Source organism: Colius striatus, chromosome 11 (genome assembly GCF_028858725.1).
Source record: "Colius striatus isolate bColStr4 chromosome 11, bColStr4.1.hap1, whole genome shotgun sequence".
NCBI classification, from domain to species: domain Eukaryota; kingdom Metazoa; phylum Chordata; class Aves; order Coliiformes; family Coliidae; genus Colius; species Colius striatus.
This window is the reverse complement of record NC_084769.1, coordinates 2,482,446-2,497,981: the sequence shown is the minus strand read 5'-3', so window position 1 is coordinate 2,497,981 and position 15,536 is coordinate 2,482,446. Positions and strand designations below refer to the sequence as shown.

The following is a 15,536-nucleotide window of genomic DNA, read 5'->3' as shown; positions in this document are numbered from 1 at the left end:
TGTGCCAGGCTGCCCAGGGAGCTGGGGCAGTGCCCAGCCCTGGAGGGATCCCAAAGCCCTGGGGCTGAGGTGCTGAGGCTGTGGGTCAGTGCTACGCTGGGCAGGGTGAGGGGAAGCTCCATGGGCTTGGACTCCAGGAGCTTAAAAGGTCCTTTCCAACCACAATGAGTTTATGATTAGCAAGATAAGCAACTGGTGTGACTTCTGCCTGACTCCAGAGGTGCAGGGCAAACACACATGCTTCAATAGACCCCAAAGTGAGACCCTTACAAGCCTGACTTTAGCAGGGGAGAAAGCCTTGTAAAGGCAGTGAGGACAAGCACCCTGGCTGCACTCAGAACCACATCCTCTGTGTCCAAACGAGAACCTGTCCCCTGGCAGAACTGATGTGCTGGGACAACTCTTCCCAGAGGAACCACAGCAACCCCCACATCCCAGTGGTGACAGAAAACTGGCCCATGCAGGTCTGTCCTTGCTGCACTCAGAGCAGGCAGCACAGAACACTTCCTAGGAACAGCTTGAGCACACGAAACCTCAGTAAAAACAACCCACAGTGCTTTAGAGGCAAAGGAAACCAAACCTCCCTCCTTTGCTTACCCCACTCTCCTCTGCCCCTGGAAGGTTTGGGAATGGCAACTCAGAAGTAACCCCACTACACACCAAGATGTAATGCCAGGGAACCCAAAAGGCAAGGGTAAGACAGGTTTCTACTCAAGTCCCATCCCCAGCTCTGCCTGGCCTGTAGCTCAGTGCAACCCTGCCCCAAACACAGCCCTGCTACCGACCCAGCACACAGAGGTCGAGGACTTTTGGGGTTGGTTTTTAATTCAAAGAACAAAAGAAAAAAGGGTATTTTAATAAATACTGCAGGAACATTAACCAAACATACAAAGTGACTTCAACAATTAAAAAAAAAGGAAAGCAATGAATGTCCTGTTTGGTAACAGTTATAACTTATTTTCTCCACAATATTTAAATACAGAAAGCACTTACCAGCTATTTCATAATACTGCCCTAAGCACACTGCTGATTCAGTCAAAAGCTTACTAGGGTGGTAAAAATGTCTCTCTCTCTCAGTGGGAAATCATCAGAATGGGTGGAGGTTTGGTTGTCTGGGGGTGGGTTTTTCTTCTTCTTTTAGCAAAGTGCTGGGAAACACACAGAACTGAGTTTTCCTCATGGTAACCCTTTTACCTTTGCACAAGTTCACGTTGAGCACAGCTTGGACACTTCCAAAATGAAGCATTACCCCTTGGGAACAAAATAAATGCTTGTCCTGGACAAGCAACAGCCACACTGGTCAGAGCTGACAGGATCCTTTTTGGGAGAGAAGCTACCAAGTGAGGCTGGGTCAGTAAGTGGCTGTAAAGAACTTTCAAGGCTCGTTTAAGGTAACAACAGCACTCAGTGAGCAGAAAGGGATTTGCCTTAACTGGTTCACTGCTGTTTCTTCATGGTTGGTGTCTGGATACATGTGTATTAACCTGAAGGGAAGTATCCAGTTCCTGCTGGGGACCCCTGAAGGCATCACAGTTCTTCAGACCCCATGTCCTCATCACGAGGAGACACGGTCTGTCTGCAGCAAGACGGCTGGCCCCAGAAATAAGAGCATCACAAAAAAAGATAACCTGGCTCTGCTGGCTCATTTGCAGATTCTTGGGTTGTTGGGGTGTTTTTGCAGTGAACCACATCACAGAACAGCACTGCTCTGTGGCATTTACACAGGGCCTGAGCCTGGGATCCACCCCGAGAGGAGGTGCCTCAGGGCTTCCCTGGGGTGGGCAGTAAGGCTTTAATGAATTATCCTGGCTGTAAAAACTAAGGATCATTTGTCATCACAGCTCTTAGCACCTTTCACTTGAACCTACAGCAACATACCCATACAGTACACCAGAACTGGAGATCATTTCCACTCTACATTACAATCACACAGAGGAAGGGGAAAGTCAGAGACCTGCGAGGGCAGGTTGTGCCCAACACCCCGACTGGAACCTTTTCACTTCCACAGCGTCAGGGCACCCACAATACTGGGACATCTCCAATGGTTGTCTTCATTACCAACGTGCTCACAGGTAGATTGTGCTGTTTGTCTTGGGAAGGCAGAACTCCAGACTCCTCACACAGTGTTTTCCACTTGGTGACGCACAAGCCTCAACACACTCTCCGTTACAACCATGAGCTACTAAAAAATTAGATCATATCCTTTGGAAAACCAACTCTAAGGTCACAGGGGTAGTTCCTTAATGAGGAGGGCATATTAGTAATGTCATCCTTAAAAAAAAAAAGAAAGAAGAGAAGATTAAAGTATGACTTTACTGCAATCAAAGTGGCAGCATCCAGGAGCAGAGTGTTAGTGACACAAGCACTGTCAATGACATCTCTCCTTTTGCAGTGCTGTTTTCCCCACTCATCCTCTCTTTTTCTCAGCACATTCAGACAATTTTCCCTTTTGGGTTGGGGCTTTGTGGGGGGTTTTTTTTGGCATTTTCTTCAATGTATCATCTCCTGCTGCCACCTCCTTTGGAGCCATTCCTTCTCGCTGCTCAGTTCCTAAGCACAGTCTCACACAAGAGCTGAAGCCTCCATTAAAGCACCGGCACGAGCCCTCGTTCAACACCAATGTGGCTGTGTGAGTGAGCCTCCATCCCTCCTGGATGCTCTCCTCCTCCTCCTTCTCCTCCAGGCAGTCAAGCTCCTTCACATCACCGTGCAACTCTTTGCTTTGTCCTTTCTCAAGTCCGTGGCCACCGTGGCAAGCTCTGGCCTGCCAGGCATGTGTGAGATCCTCTTGGTGGCCCTCTGCGATTTGTTCCGTTTCACGTTCTTGTTTGTTTTGTTCACACACGCCAAGGTGGCGACGTGAAAAATGTCTCTGACGCTGTTTTCTGACTGTAAGGCTGAGCATTCGATGTATGTGGCTGCTCCAATCTGTTTGGCCATATTTGCACCCTAAGGGAACGACAGGGAGGGGAGGGGGAAAGAACATGCAATCAATGCTGAGCTTGTGCAGAGAGCCAAAGCAAACCATACCATTGCTTTTCAGCGCTGTTTTCCATACACAATGCTTTGTGCAAGCCAAAGCTAAAGCTCCAGCACTACAGCCAGCAGCTAATTTTGCTAAATAAACAGAGCTTTTGGTTCCAAGATGCCTTAAACAAGTATCCAAGCATTATCTCCTATGCCTGTAAACACGAATCAGAAGCGTAGGATCACAGAATCGTTTCAGTTGGGAAAACCCTTGAAGCTCCTGGAGCTCAAGCCCTCCCTAAGCCCACCACTAACCCATGGCCCTCAGCTCCATGGCTTGAGGATCCCTCCAGGGATGGGGACTCCCCCACCTCCCTGGGCAGCTCATTCTGATGCTTAACAACCCTCCAAGTTAAGAAGTTCTCCCTCATCTCCAATCTTAACTTGAGGCCATTTCCTCTTGATCTGTCAGTGATTACTGGAGAGAAGAGGCTGACCCCCACCTCACCACAATCCCCTTTCAGGTAGCTGTAGAGAAGAGAGAAGGTAAGCTGAGGGACCTACAAACAACTGCAGAAAGCCAGGACCCACATGGCAATTTCCCCCTTGCACCTCAACTTGCAGCCATGCTCACGGGGAAGGTCTGGAGCTGGCAGCATCCAGATTTAAGACTTATCTCCAAAGAGAAACTGTATTCTGACAGCCTTAAGGGCTTTTCAGAATGTCCCTGACCTGGAGCTGAGTCACTGTTACATCTCCACAACAGGGACAAAGTTTGTAGGGAAATACACTGTGGGTGTCTTGGTTGGGGATAGTTACATCAACTTGTAGCTAGGGAAGAGGCCAAACAAAAGTTAAAGGACACTACTGGTCACACAAGCTGTTCCTTCTTGATTTTAAATGCATTAGAAGTCAATGCAAGGACACTTGTTTCAGCAGCCCAAGGAAAACAACACACAACTCCAGCAGATAACAATATCCCAGTATCCTGTTGAGGCTTTTGCCCCTGGAAGACAACAGAGCATTGTGTCAAAAAATGGAGTTGTTTCAATGGAATTTTCCTTCTGAGGGATGAATCTTTTCACTAAGTTGCAAAATCCAACCACAGCCTTGATGTGTCACTCCTCATACTCATGGACCTGAGATACAGCCACAAGTCAGCCAAACCTCTCCTCTCTGCTCCAGTGCCAGGCTGATGGCAGTGATCTATCTGGACCTACATCTTCAGCATGCAGTATTTACACTGCACTGATGCAGCCACCTTATCACTTGTAAGTGGGAGTGCCTGATAAAGGAGCATTGGGTTGTAGGCCATGCCCTCCCCATGGTTAAACAGCTCAGCTCCTATTGACCAAGCTCAGCCTACACCTTGGAACCTCAGGAATGTTTGCTGAGGTGTAGCTGACTGGAAGCAGACTGGAATACTGGAAGTAGGGTGGCACCATCAACTGGCTTTATCTTCCCAGTCCTTCCAGAAGTTCAGAGGAATAAGGGGAAAACCCCACTGAGCTCTTTGATCCCATAGGGACTTCAAAAGGGAAGGGAATTTAAAAACAAGCTGTGTACCTCAATCCCAGAGCACCCTTCCCTAGAGCCAGCACAGGGATTGATTCATGCCACTGGGGACGTGCAAGCCACAGGAGATACAACCACTGCTCAGTCCAAGCTTCTGCTTGGGTCAAGTACAGATGAAATTCTGGGAGTTTGCTGAAGTAGGGTCAAAATTGGAGCTGAGGCAGAACTGTTTCCCTGAGAGGGGTGTCAGCCCCTGTGCCAGGCTGCCCAGGGAGCTGGGGGAGTGCCCAGCCCTGGAGGGATCCCAAAGCCATGGAGCTGGAGGTACCAATCTGTTACACCCTGCAAGGTGTATATCAAACCACCACTGTGATTCAACTGCAATGCACAGTAGACACAAGTGACTAACAAAGGGGAAGTTTATCTTAGAGCCCAGTTTTCCCTTGTTCTTTACCTCCTGCTCTCCCATGGCCTAATTCCTTTCCCTTTCACCTCAGTTTCTCTGATTGCCTGGCTCCAAACTTCTCATTTCCCCAACAGCAGAGAACTGCTGTCAAGAATTAAGGTGCTCTCTGGATTTGCTCCCAACCTTCAAAGGGAGCCAACAAGGTGTTTTCATGAACATGTTTTCAGGAAACAGGACTTTTAAGGACTCAGACTTATCTGCAACACTTGTGATGATGCTGAAGTCAAATGTATGAGATGCAAATGTTGAGTCACAGAATGACAGAATCTTAAAGGTTGGAAGGGACCTCAAAAGACCATCCTGTCCAACCCTCTGCCAGAGAGGGGGAGTCTGAACACAAAATTCTGCCTATTTATCAGTAAATAAACAGAACATGGCACATCTCAGTTACTGCTTTGGTTTCTGAGGACCCACAGAAGCAGTAAGTTTACTTTCAATTCACTTAAATCAGTAAGGCTACAATGCTATGATGCTCAAAGCATGTGTGGTGGGGCTGCACCACCTCCTGCTGCATCCAGTCTGTGGGTAGGCTTTGTGTTTACTTCTAAGTCTTTCAAATTCAACTCTGGCAACTGCTACACTATGTGCATCTGACTTCCAGGAGTCAATGTCAAAAGGGGGAAAAACTGTTCATGAAGGTGTCTACAATGATAGAAAAGTGTCTTATCTTCCATCCCCAAGAAGTGCAAAGAAGGGCACAGCACATACCTGATCGTAGGACACGGGTGTCTGCCTGTGGTTGGAGAGTTCCACCAGCGTGCTCACATCCGTGCGCAGATCTGATTTGCAACCAACCAAAAGCATTTTGGTGTTGGGACAGAACTCCTGGATTTCACCTTTCCACTGTAAGAGATTCAGGTGGTTGTTATTGCACCCGAGTAGCTGAATGTCTGAAGCCAAAGAAGCAACAGATGCAAGCTGAAAGTTCATAAGTCATGGCACTTCATGTGGAACTGGTCTTACATAATAGTTGTAGCTACCTTCAAGCTCATTTCTAAAGGCATTAGTTCCAGCAGGATCTGGTCAAGGATGAAATCTTATCATCTCACACACTCATTAATTCCACTGACTTACTAATCAAAAGGGAATGAATGGAGATTGTTTACCCACATGAGTAAAGGTTTGCAGAGCTGTCACTCCCTACAAGCTGTAAACACCCAGCCATGGCCATTTGAAGAGACAGACCAATGCAACCTGCTGTCACCACATTCAGTGGTTTCTCAAGGTGGAACTACAGAGGAAGGTCTTGGATTACCTACTCTAGGTGGTCCTGCTCTTCCAGAGGGGGTTGGACTAGATCTTTTGAAGTCCCTTCCAACTCTGTGGTCACAGAATCTTCAAAGTAATATTGGCTCACAGCTACATCCTCACACCAAAGCTACACAAATCTGTCAAGGGTTCTGCTAGTGTGAACCAGCAATAAGCCCTTCAAACAGAGCTGTTCCTCAGGTTTCTTCCCCCTCTGCATAGTTACTTTGAGAACACAAGGAAGCTAAATATTTCGCAGCAGAATCCAAACAGATCATACAGCCCCTCAAACTGAAGGACATCATTCAGGTCTAAAAAGCATATTCAGGAAAAATAGTGTTGCTTAATTCTGTAAAGTAATCAACATTAACAGAGACAGGGAAAACAAGGCCATTCTACATGCTTGTTGGCACAAGTTAGTAGCTGAGAGAATGGCCTTAAGCATTTTCTGTAGGCTATTCAGAGCATTGTATGCCACTTTATTCCCAGTGACACAAGAACCACTGGCCCTGGCTACAGAAGAAGAAAGGAACTTCAGGTCATTAAGCCTTAAAAGACAGCACTGCAAAGATGAGTCATGCCCAGTGACCAAAGAGAGGACCAGGCTCTCTGACACAAAGCTTGATTATCAAAATTCACCGTTTTAACTCTGGGAAAGTCTGGCATCGAATCCTGGGTCACTGAGCTTGTGAGAAGTCCTGAGGTTTGCTGCAGGATTGCATCTCTGTGCCACTGCTAGGTCTTCTGGGGGCTTCCAGAGGCATTTGTCACTGGCTCCTCCTAACCTCAGGCTGAGAAATTACATAAAGCCATGGCAAACATCCAAATAGTTGGCAGGCACGTTACAACCATCTTTGCAACACGCCAAAGCTTCTCAATCCTGTCTGTTACATGAACTTAATGCGAGAGACAACTTCTTGCTGCACCCAGCCCTGCACCTCACACCACCCTAAAGAATTCCCTGCTGTCTAAGGGCTGAGGCATGAGAATTTACTTCACCTCTCAGCATCCATTAGCCAGTTTGTTTTCAATGAACATTCACCCCGTCCAAAGAAACCACCTCCAGTTCCCTCAGTGCAGAACAGTCCTGTCACCTCTGCATCAACAGAAACAAACCAAAGCTTCCACTGTAGGAGACAGCACCACTCTGCAGAGGTTTGACAAGATGAGCACTCAAATGCTCCTCCAACACTTGCCTTTTTCAGCACGCTGTCCAGAGTTTCTGGCCGACTGATGTCGAAGCAGATCAGGACAGCATCAGAGTCTGGGTAGGAGAGCGGGCGGACGTTGTCATAATAAGGAGACCCTGCAGGAGAAAACAAACAGCAACTGTTATTGCTTTGTATATTTCACTTTCTGCAGTCATTCAAGCCCATTCAGAAAGCTTTCCAGTGAAGCTCTGTAATAGCTCCCAGCTACCATCTTTCCAATAGCACCATGTTCCCAAAACCACTCACTGCAGCTGCTCGTTTCCCCACTTCTTGTTTCTCACCTACAAAAGCTTTCCCAAGTAATTGAGAGTGATGGCACCCCAGTGATCCACCTCCCCCTGAAAACTTGAGATGCCCCCAATAACAAGGAAGGGGAAAATCAGCTCAGCCCAAGTTTAAGTCCCAGCATTAAGCTGCAGGGATTGAACTTGAAAACAAACAACCTCCAAAAGGCTTCTCCAGAGCAGATTCTTAGTTGTGCTTTCATAGGGAAAACCCAGCATGCTTCTAAATGAATCAGTTTTGATTCTTCTAATGTTCTACTTTCAAACAAAGAGTCCAGGCTGCAAAAATCATCTTTAGCTGTGACAGATATCAACAGTGTTTACAAGGAACTCTCATTTGTTGCAGTGCTCCAGCAGGAAGGAGTCTCAGACCTGTGGGCAAGTTGCATGCAAGTCATCTGTCAGAAAAAGCCTCACCTACTTGTAAACCAACACATCCTTGCAATAACAGAAATATTTAGGGCAACAAAACGTTTTTGTCAACAAGATCAAAGCTAATCTAGTAATGTGATGGCACACAAACAGCTTCAATGTTGCACTTTGTGCAGGTTTTGCTTCCAGAGCTGTTAAGGGATACAGACGGGGTTAAGGACTGTCCTGATCTGCAGAGGAAAATACATTAAGAGTTTGAAATCTCTTTATTATCTGGTGCTATCATGTTGTAGGGGGACAGAACCTTCCTTTTTAACTAGGAAGACCCAGGTCATTCAGCTACCATTTGTTTTGGCCTTAGCTCTGTTGAAGCTTCACTTATTGAGGAGAATTCATTTCTGATTCAGAAGGGGACTGAAACAGTTAAGTGGTCCATCAGGATAAGGGCTTGGGCTTTAAAATGCATGCCTGCAGCTTAAAGCCTGTTTTCCTAGCCATGCAGCCTTATTCCTGTACTTTTCTCTCATGAGCCTAAACTACAGCACGAAGCACGTGCAACAAGAACACAGCCTTCGAGAGTTTTGGGGTTACCAGCTAATTATATCACCACTTTTCCAAGTATCTAGAACTAATTGGCTGTAAGGTCCCAGAGGCTGAGCAGACTATTAACTGGATGAGGGGAATTCCTCAAGTTTCTAACTGACAGACAGCTCACGCTGTTGCACAAAGCAGAGCAGGGCATGGTGTGAACGTATGGCAGATGACTTCAGTTGGACAGCTTAACACTGGAAGGAAGGAGTCAAGAATCCCAGGAATGTTGTTTCTGAAATGAAGAGTAACACATGGGGAATGAAGCATTACCAAACTAGGTAGCAGAAGGTAATTTGTTGATGGAGACTGATTTTATTCGAATGCTCATCTTCATAAGGGGTGTCAATCTAACAAAGAGGCAGCTGTCAAACCACCCTTGTAAAGAAACAAACCCCAGTTAACTGTCTGCAGCAGAATGACATGTTAGAGAGAAATCCAAGCAAGCTGAGCTGACCAGTAGTTAACTATTCATTGGAGCTCTGCTTGCAGCAACTATCAATAAGCATTTTCTACCACTAATTATTCCCCAGCTATCTCCACTGTGCCTCCATCCAAGAGCCCAAGGGCCAAGTTAGTTATCCTGGAGCCTCAGGGCCAAGCTATTTATCCTGGCCAGCTGAATTGCAGAGCAGTGTGCCGTTAAGTAGCCACCTCACATTGCTCTGCAGCATGAAGGTAGGTAGAAAAGGGCCTGCTGCCATCAGCCTGTGTGCTGCTGAGAGCTCACTGCCTTTTGCTACCACATCTCCCTGCCGAGCTCCAGCAAGTAAGGGCAGGACTGAAGATCACTAATGCTTGGCCAAATGGTTGCTGGCTAGAAAGGAGCCTCAAAAAAGCCTCACCCAGAAACTAATTCCCTAGACACATACCTATCTTCTCACTCACCACTCTTCAGGGATACAACACACCATATATGTCCATCAGCATGTATTTATGTATACATACAGTCACCACCTCCAGCCCAGAGACTCCTTTCTACCATGTCAGCTGTAGCTGTGTTTGTTTTGAGGGCTCTTTTTAGGCTTTCCTCCTGCACCTCTCACATTAAAGATGCTGAGCTAGAATAAGGGTACTTTCCTAGGCAGCCCTTCTGCTCAGATGCAAGCCAGGAGGAATATTTGCCACCTCCCTTTCTTCAGGGTAGTGTGTGACAGAACAAATGGGGCCCATTTAAACTACTCAGGCTGCAGTATCAACAAAGGAAATTTCCTGGTCTCACTCAGCAGCAATAACTGAACCTTCATTACTGTGCAAATAAAGAAGGGCTACGGGCCCTCGCTGTGCAAGCCTATTCAATCTGGCATTTCATCCTTTCGCCCAGAGAAACCCTCAGAAGCCAAGAATGTCAGGAATGAGGCTCAAGTCTGAACAGACTTACTCCAGCACAGCCCAGTAAGGCTGCTCAACTCTTTTTCAAGTGAGGTCTGCAGATCTGAAGCCGTGCCAACCCTAGAAAACAGAGGGAGAATGTAGAGCTACAGTACTGGGGGTGGGGAGGGAAGAAAGAAAGCCTATTTGTGTTTGTGATTCTGATCCTACAAAATCAAACATTTTGGTCAAGCATGGCTGACTGTTTTGTCAAGGAATTGCTGATAACACTGTAGTTCACCTTCCTTTGTGGTAGAAGTGTATTCCAGCTGCAATCACCCTTTTTTCCTCTGTTTGGCAGTTTCATTTAAGCCAAAATAAACTCAATGTTAAGGTTTTTAAAAGTAGATTGTTATGTTCCATGCAAGCCACCACAATTTCAGCTTACAGCTGGAAGAAAAGCCTCCTCCAGCAATATGGTTGGCTTTGGTGTGCAGGAGTTACCAGAGCTTAGGTTTAAATGTTGCTGTCTTAATGAATAACAGAACTACATGCTTAGAAGCTAAAGCATACTTAGTTGTTTGATGGCTTAGCACTGCTCTGAGATACCAAATGAGAGAGCTGCAAGACCCAAAGCCACCACCAGCTCCAACAAGGAGGTTCAGCCCCACATCCCATGTCAGGAGTTGAACCTGGGCAGCTCCTGCTCAGCCTCTGCTTGCCCACGGGCCCTCAGGGAAGCAGTGCTCAGTAACAGGCAAGGCTTTACTATTTACACACCACCAAGCAGCCATCAGGCATTAGTCTTTGTAGCCTTTTGGACTCCAGTCAACTGAAAGAACAACAGATGAACAGCAGCATTCTCACTCCCAAACCCCTGCGCTCCCTAATTATCAGCTACAGAGAAAACACATCAAATACTGCAGTGGCTGCTCTAAGTGGCTGAATCACTGTGGATGCCAAATCCACCTTGGTTGTTTTGGACAAAATGCAGATGACTCTGTGTAAGAAGTATCAGAGAACATGAATATCACAACATTCATAGCAATGGGTGCTTGCATTTCAGCACCCCAGTCAGAAACCAGGACTTTGGTAGGCGTCTTGGCATTCCCAGTTACCAGCTCTAACTATTTCCTCTTTAAAAGGGAACAAAAAACCCCTATAAAAGGCCAGTTGCTATTACTCTGCCATGCTCAACACAGCCAACTTGCAAGTGAACCTAGAAGGCAAGGACAGAGAACGTGGGGAAAACAGTAATTTTAGTTCCTGTCTGTCTTCAGAAAGATGTCAGCACAAAACTACTACATAATCAATATAATGTTTCTTTATGGACACTGCATACACTGTACACATTCAAATCCCAGTAAAGCTAACAATTTAAAGCTCCAAGCCCCTTCTGGATTTAATTATATGCTAATCCTCAGCAGTACATTAGTATTTCTGGCCCTGTTGAGAACTATTTTATTGGAGTAGTCAGTAGAGTTTCCACAGTCCAACCAATAAAAAGCCTAAAATGTGTTGTTTTAGGGAGAGACAGGTATGTGTACCTAATTAATGGTATGTGATTTCTATGCCACAGCTGCTGCTGTACTAGGGAGAAATATAAATAGGCAAGAAAAGTAGGCACCTTTACTAGAAGGAGCCAAAAACTTGCCAAATGCACATTAGCCCACACCTACGGTGGACACAGACACCACACAGAGTCCATGGAACTACAAGATGAAGCTTTAACCTGAAGAAACTTCTTATAGTCTACCTAGCAAGATAAGCACACAGCTGCCAAACAGCTCGTGACTGCCATGCTAGGTTACCACAGAGTGGAATAATTTATGGTGTAGTTAGATTGCAACCAGACATTCCTGCTTTGAAAGGAGGGTTTGGTAGTCCAAAACCCGATTGAAATGCGAGTTGGCAAGTGCTTTCCTTAAAGCTGTGGCTAATTTAAATCCTTATAATGACTTGCAGAACTAGACAGTACCAGAAAACATTTGAATAATGAATCTTTCCCATTCCACTCTTACTTGTAAGAGTGTTTTGTCCCACATTTCTCTGGGCATATCCAAGATGGAACAAAAGCTGCCCACGATGTTTACTGCTAGCTTTAAAATGCTCCCTCCCTTGTGTAATTTGCTATATTCTGTACTTGGGTCTTCTACTAAAAAGCACATTATTATTATAGAAAGGATTGTAAACCAAAGCCACAACACCAGAGCCTTTTGTCACCCTAACACAAGACTATTTTAACCAATGCCTATAGCTTTTCTCTTTTTCCTCAGTGGGGAGGGGGGGAGGGAAAGATGTTCCAAGTGGCAGTAGCTTCCCTCCAAAGGACTGGATGCACAAACTTTAACTCAAAGTTTGGGACTCATTTGAGTGGCAGCCTCTTGCATGCTCCCAGATGGAAAATATTTGGAGGTATACTAAATACTGTTCAAGTCATCTGAAAGTATCTGTAGCATGTTGTAATCCAACTCAGCCAAATGGCATCCTCACCCAAGAGATACTGAAGTACCTCAAATGACTCGAGCCATTGCCTCCCAGTGCTGCAATGGACATCATCTTCTGTGATTATGTGGCTGCTATTCATTCATACTTTTAAGTTAATTAGATCCAGGTCCTGCTTTAAAAGTGTTATTAGGACACTTATTCCAATTCAGCAGAGGACTAAGACAAAGAGTTGTAAAGAAATAAATTACCAAGGCTTTGAGATAATGCTAAAACACTATCTTATCTTCTGATGCCTCTTATCTGGGCATGTGATTTTGCATTGGTTTAATGGGTTTGGGTAGTGTTCCATCTTGCAGCCGATGAGAAAAGCTGTTTACAGAGAGACGGTTCCTCATCCGCAGCAGAGTCCCACAACCAGAGCATCCGCTGTTCAGCAGCGCTCTGCAAGACCAAGCACTGGCTCTTCCAAACATTTCCTCTTTCCTTTCAGACTGCAGACAAATTAGCTGCTCCATCTTCAGCTTCTGAACCAAACTTTCTGTGAGTTCCAGGCCAGGCTGAGAGGGAGGATGACACTCACACACAAAGGCTGGCAGGTTACTTCTTCCACTCCTTTTGTCTTTTGAAGTGCTACAGAATATTTCATTACGTGGGTGTCTCCAGCCTTTGACATACAGCTTCCAATCCTTCCCATGTCAAACAACTTAACCTGCCACTGCCTTGTATTTTAACAGCTAAAGTCTGCCAAAATAACTTCAACTATTAATTCTTAATAAGCCCTTAACTCCACAGCCAGCTTAGTAATCAGGATGAAAGCTCAAACCAGACACACTCGAGAAGTCTGCAAGCCTTACTTGGCAGAAGATGAAGAAAAAAACCCCATCAGATTCTGATACTGGTTGTGGGCACAGAGACTGCCTTTTCCCAGTAATCATGTTGCAAGAATTTGGAATCATTTCCTCAACAGCAAGAGGAAAGCCAACTCACCGCCCCTACTCCTTGCTTTACAGAGGATTAACGTTTTAGTTTCTGGTAGAGAGGGCTACAGTCATATTTAGACGGAAGTGCCGGGTTCAACACCAACAAGCCATCTACACAACTTGCCTAAAGAAAGGGTTTGCATAATACTCTGCCAAGTTCCTCCAGCTTTCCCCCTCCCTCCCCAATCACTTCTGCAGAATGAGGTTGCTCCATACCTATGTTCACAGAGTCATTCACCCCGACCACCTCTGCCAGTACAACCTGAGCAGCAGAGACTTGCTGGCTGCCCACACTCCTCTCAGGCACCGAGGTGGCAAGTTCAGGGCACATCCTCACCGGGCTGGCAGGAAGCTTAGTCTAGTTAACAATGGCAGAACCCAGAGGTGCTCCTAGCCAAACACCAAGAACCTCAGCCTCTGAGACACATGAACCACCGTCTCTGACACGGCCACTGAAGTTACAGCTGGAAGAACGAGGACCTTAAGCATTGACCACTGTATGCAAGAACGAGGGGTTCCTTCTGCATCCTCAGAGGACCATACAGACCTTCCCAGTCTGTTCTGGCTTTAAAAAGACTCTCAGAAACACAGATGAGAAAGTACAGCTGTTCACTTAAGGAAACCCCACCAAGCCAGCATCAAGGAGGCCACAAGCAACTGAAACGCGAGCTGATGTAATTTACCATTAGCATATACAAACACCTCTTCACTCTTCTAGGCAGTGCGGCGGTGCACGGCAGCAGAGAAGCAAAGGCACCCCGGACCTCCTTCCTCCTCGGATAAGCTCCCTCCCGCCAGGCAGGTGAGGACACATACCCCTGCCTGCCTTCCCCTGCAATGCTGACAAACCGCTCCACGGAGGTTCGTCCACACCCTTTTGCCTCCGCACGTCAAGCACATCGCTAAAGTACACCCTCGGCTTTAAAATAAACACACCGAGAAAAACCCCAACCAGGAGCAGCCTCACGTCTGCCGCTCGCACCTAGGGGGCAAGGCAGCCCCCCGCCGCGACGCGACGGTGATGGGCTGCGGGGCCGCCGGGGCACCGATCCCTCCCGGCTCCTCACCGACAGCTTACCCGAGGTGTCCCAGAGGCTCAGCTCGATGCGCTGCGTGTCGATCTCGAAGCTGGCTGTGTAGTTCTCGAAGACGGTAGGGACGTAGCTCTGCCGGGAGACAGCGCACAGTCAGCTCCGCTCCCGGCCGCTGCCCGCCCCGGCTCCCGGCCCCAGCTCCGCTCCCGGCCGCTGCCCGCCCCGGCTCCCGGCCCCAGCCCCGCTCCCGGCCGCTGCCCGCCCCGGCTCCCGGCCCCAGCCCCGCTCCCGGCCGCCGCCCGCCCCGGCTCCCGGCCCCAGCCCCGCTCCCGGCCGCTGCCCGCCCCGGCTCCCGGCCCCAGCCCCGCTCCCGGCCGCTGCCCGCCCCGGCTCCCGGCCCCAGCCCCGCTCCCGGCCGCTGCCCGCCCCGGCTCCCGGCCCCAGCCCCGCTCCCGGCCGCTGCCCGCCCCGGCTCCCGGCCCCAGCCCCGCTCCCGGCCGCTGCCCGCCCCGGCTCCCGGCCCCAGCCCCGCTCCCAGCTCACCTCGGGGAAACAGTCCTTGGCGAAGACGTGGAGCAGGGCGGTCTTCCCGCACTGGCTATCCCCCACCACCACGATCTTGCACTTCACGTTCTGGTTGGGATCCATCACCGCCTTGCTCGATAACTTCTGGCTCGCTCTTCTTTCCTTCATTGATCTCGGATTAATCCTTCGGCCGGCCACAACGAAACGAAACGAAAAAAACCCCACCAAATCCCAGCCGACCACACCTTGCTTCACCCCAAAAAGAGAACAAAAACCCCGATTTGAGTCAAAAGCGCAGGCTTTGAGAGCCCGAGCGGCAGAGTCCCGGGACGCGCCGCCCGCCCCGCCCCGCTCCGCTCCGCCCGCGCCGCCGCTCCCGCGCACACTGCTTTGTCCCCCCCACCGCACGCCCCTATTTATAGCCCCGCCGCCCGCCAATCAGCGCCCGCCGCCCGCCCGTCGCGGGAGGAGGAGTGCGCCCCCTAGGGGAGCGGCGCGGCGCCGCAGCGGGCTGATGGGCAGGGATCGATCGCCGTTCCGTTCGCGCCGCGCACCCCGCGGCTCCACCGGCACCGGCACCGACGCGT

General features: G+C 48.4%; 1 protein-coding gene across 1 annotated transcript; it reads right to left on the bottom strand.

Moving 5' to 3' along the window:
• Positions 1–799: 799 nt before the first annotated feature.
• Positions 800–15,320, bottom strand: RND3 (Rho family GTPase 3). Its single transcript, XM_062004646.1, has 5 exons — positions 14,968–15,320; positions 14,469–14,556; positions 7,393–7,502; positions 5,657–5,791; positions 800–2,949 (listed from the first exon to the last, which is right to left on the bottom strand). The coding sequence occupies exons 1-5, from the start codon at positions 15,115–15,117 to the stop codon at positions 2,698–2,700; spliced, it is 735 nt and encodes a 244-aa protein (XP_061860630.1). The 5' UTR covers positions 15,118–15,320; the 3' UTR covers positions 800–2,697.
• Between the last annotated feature and the right edge of the window lie 216 nt (positions 15,321–15,536).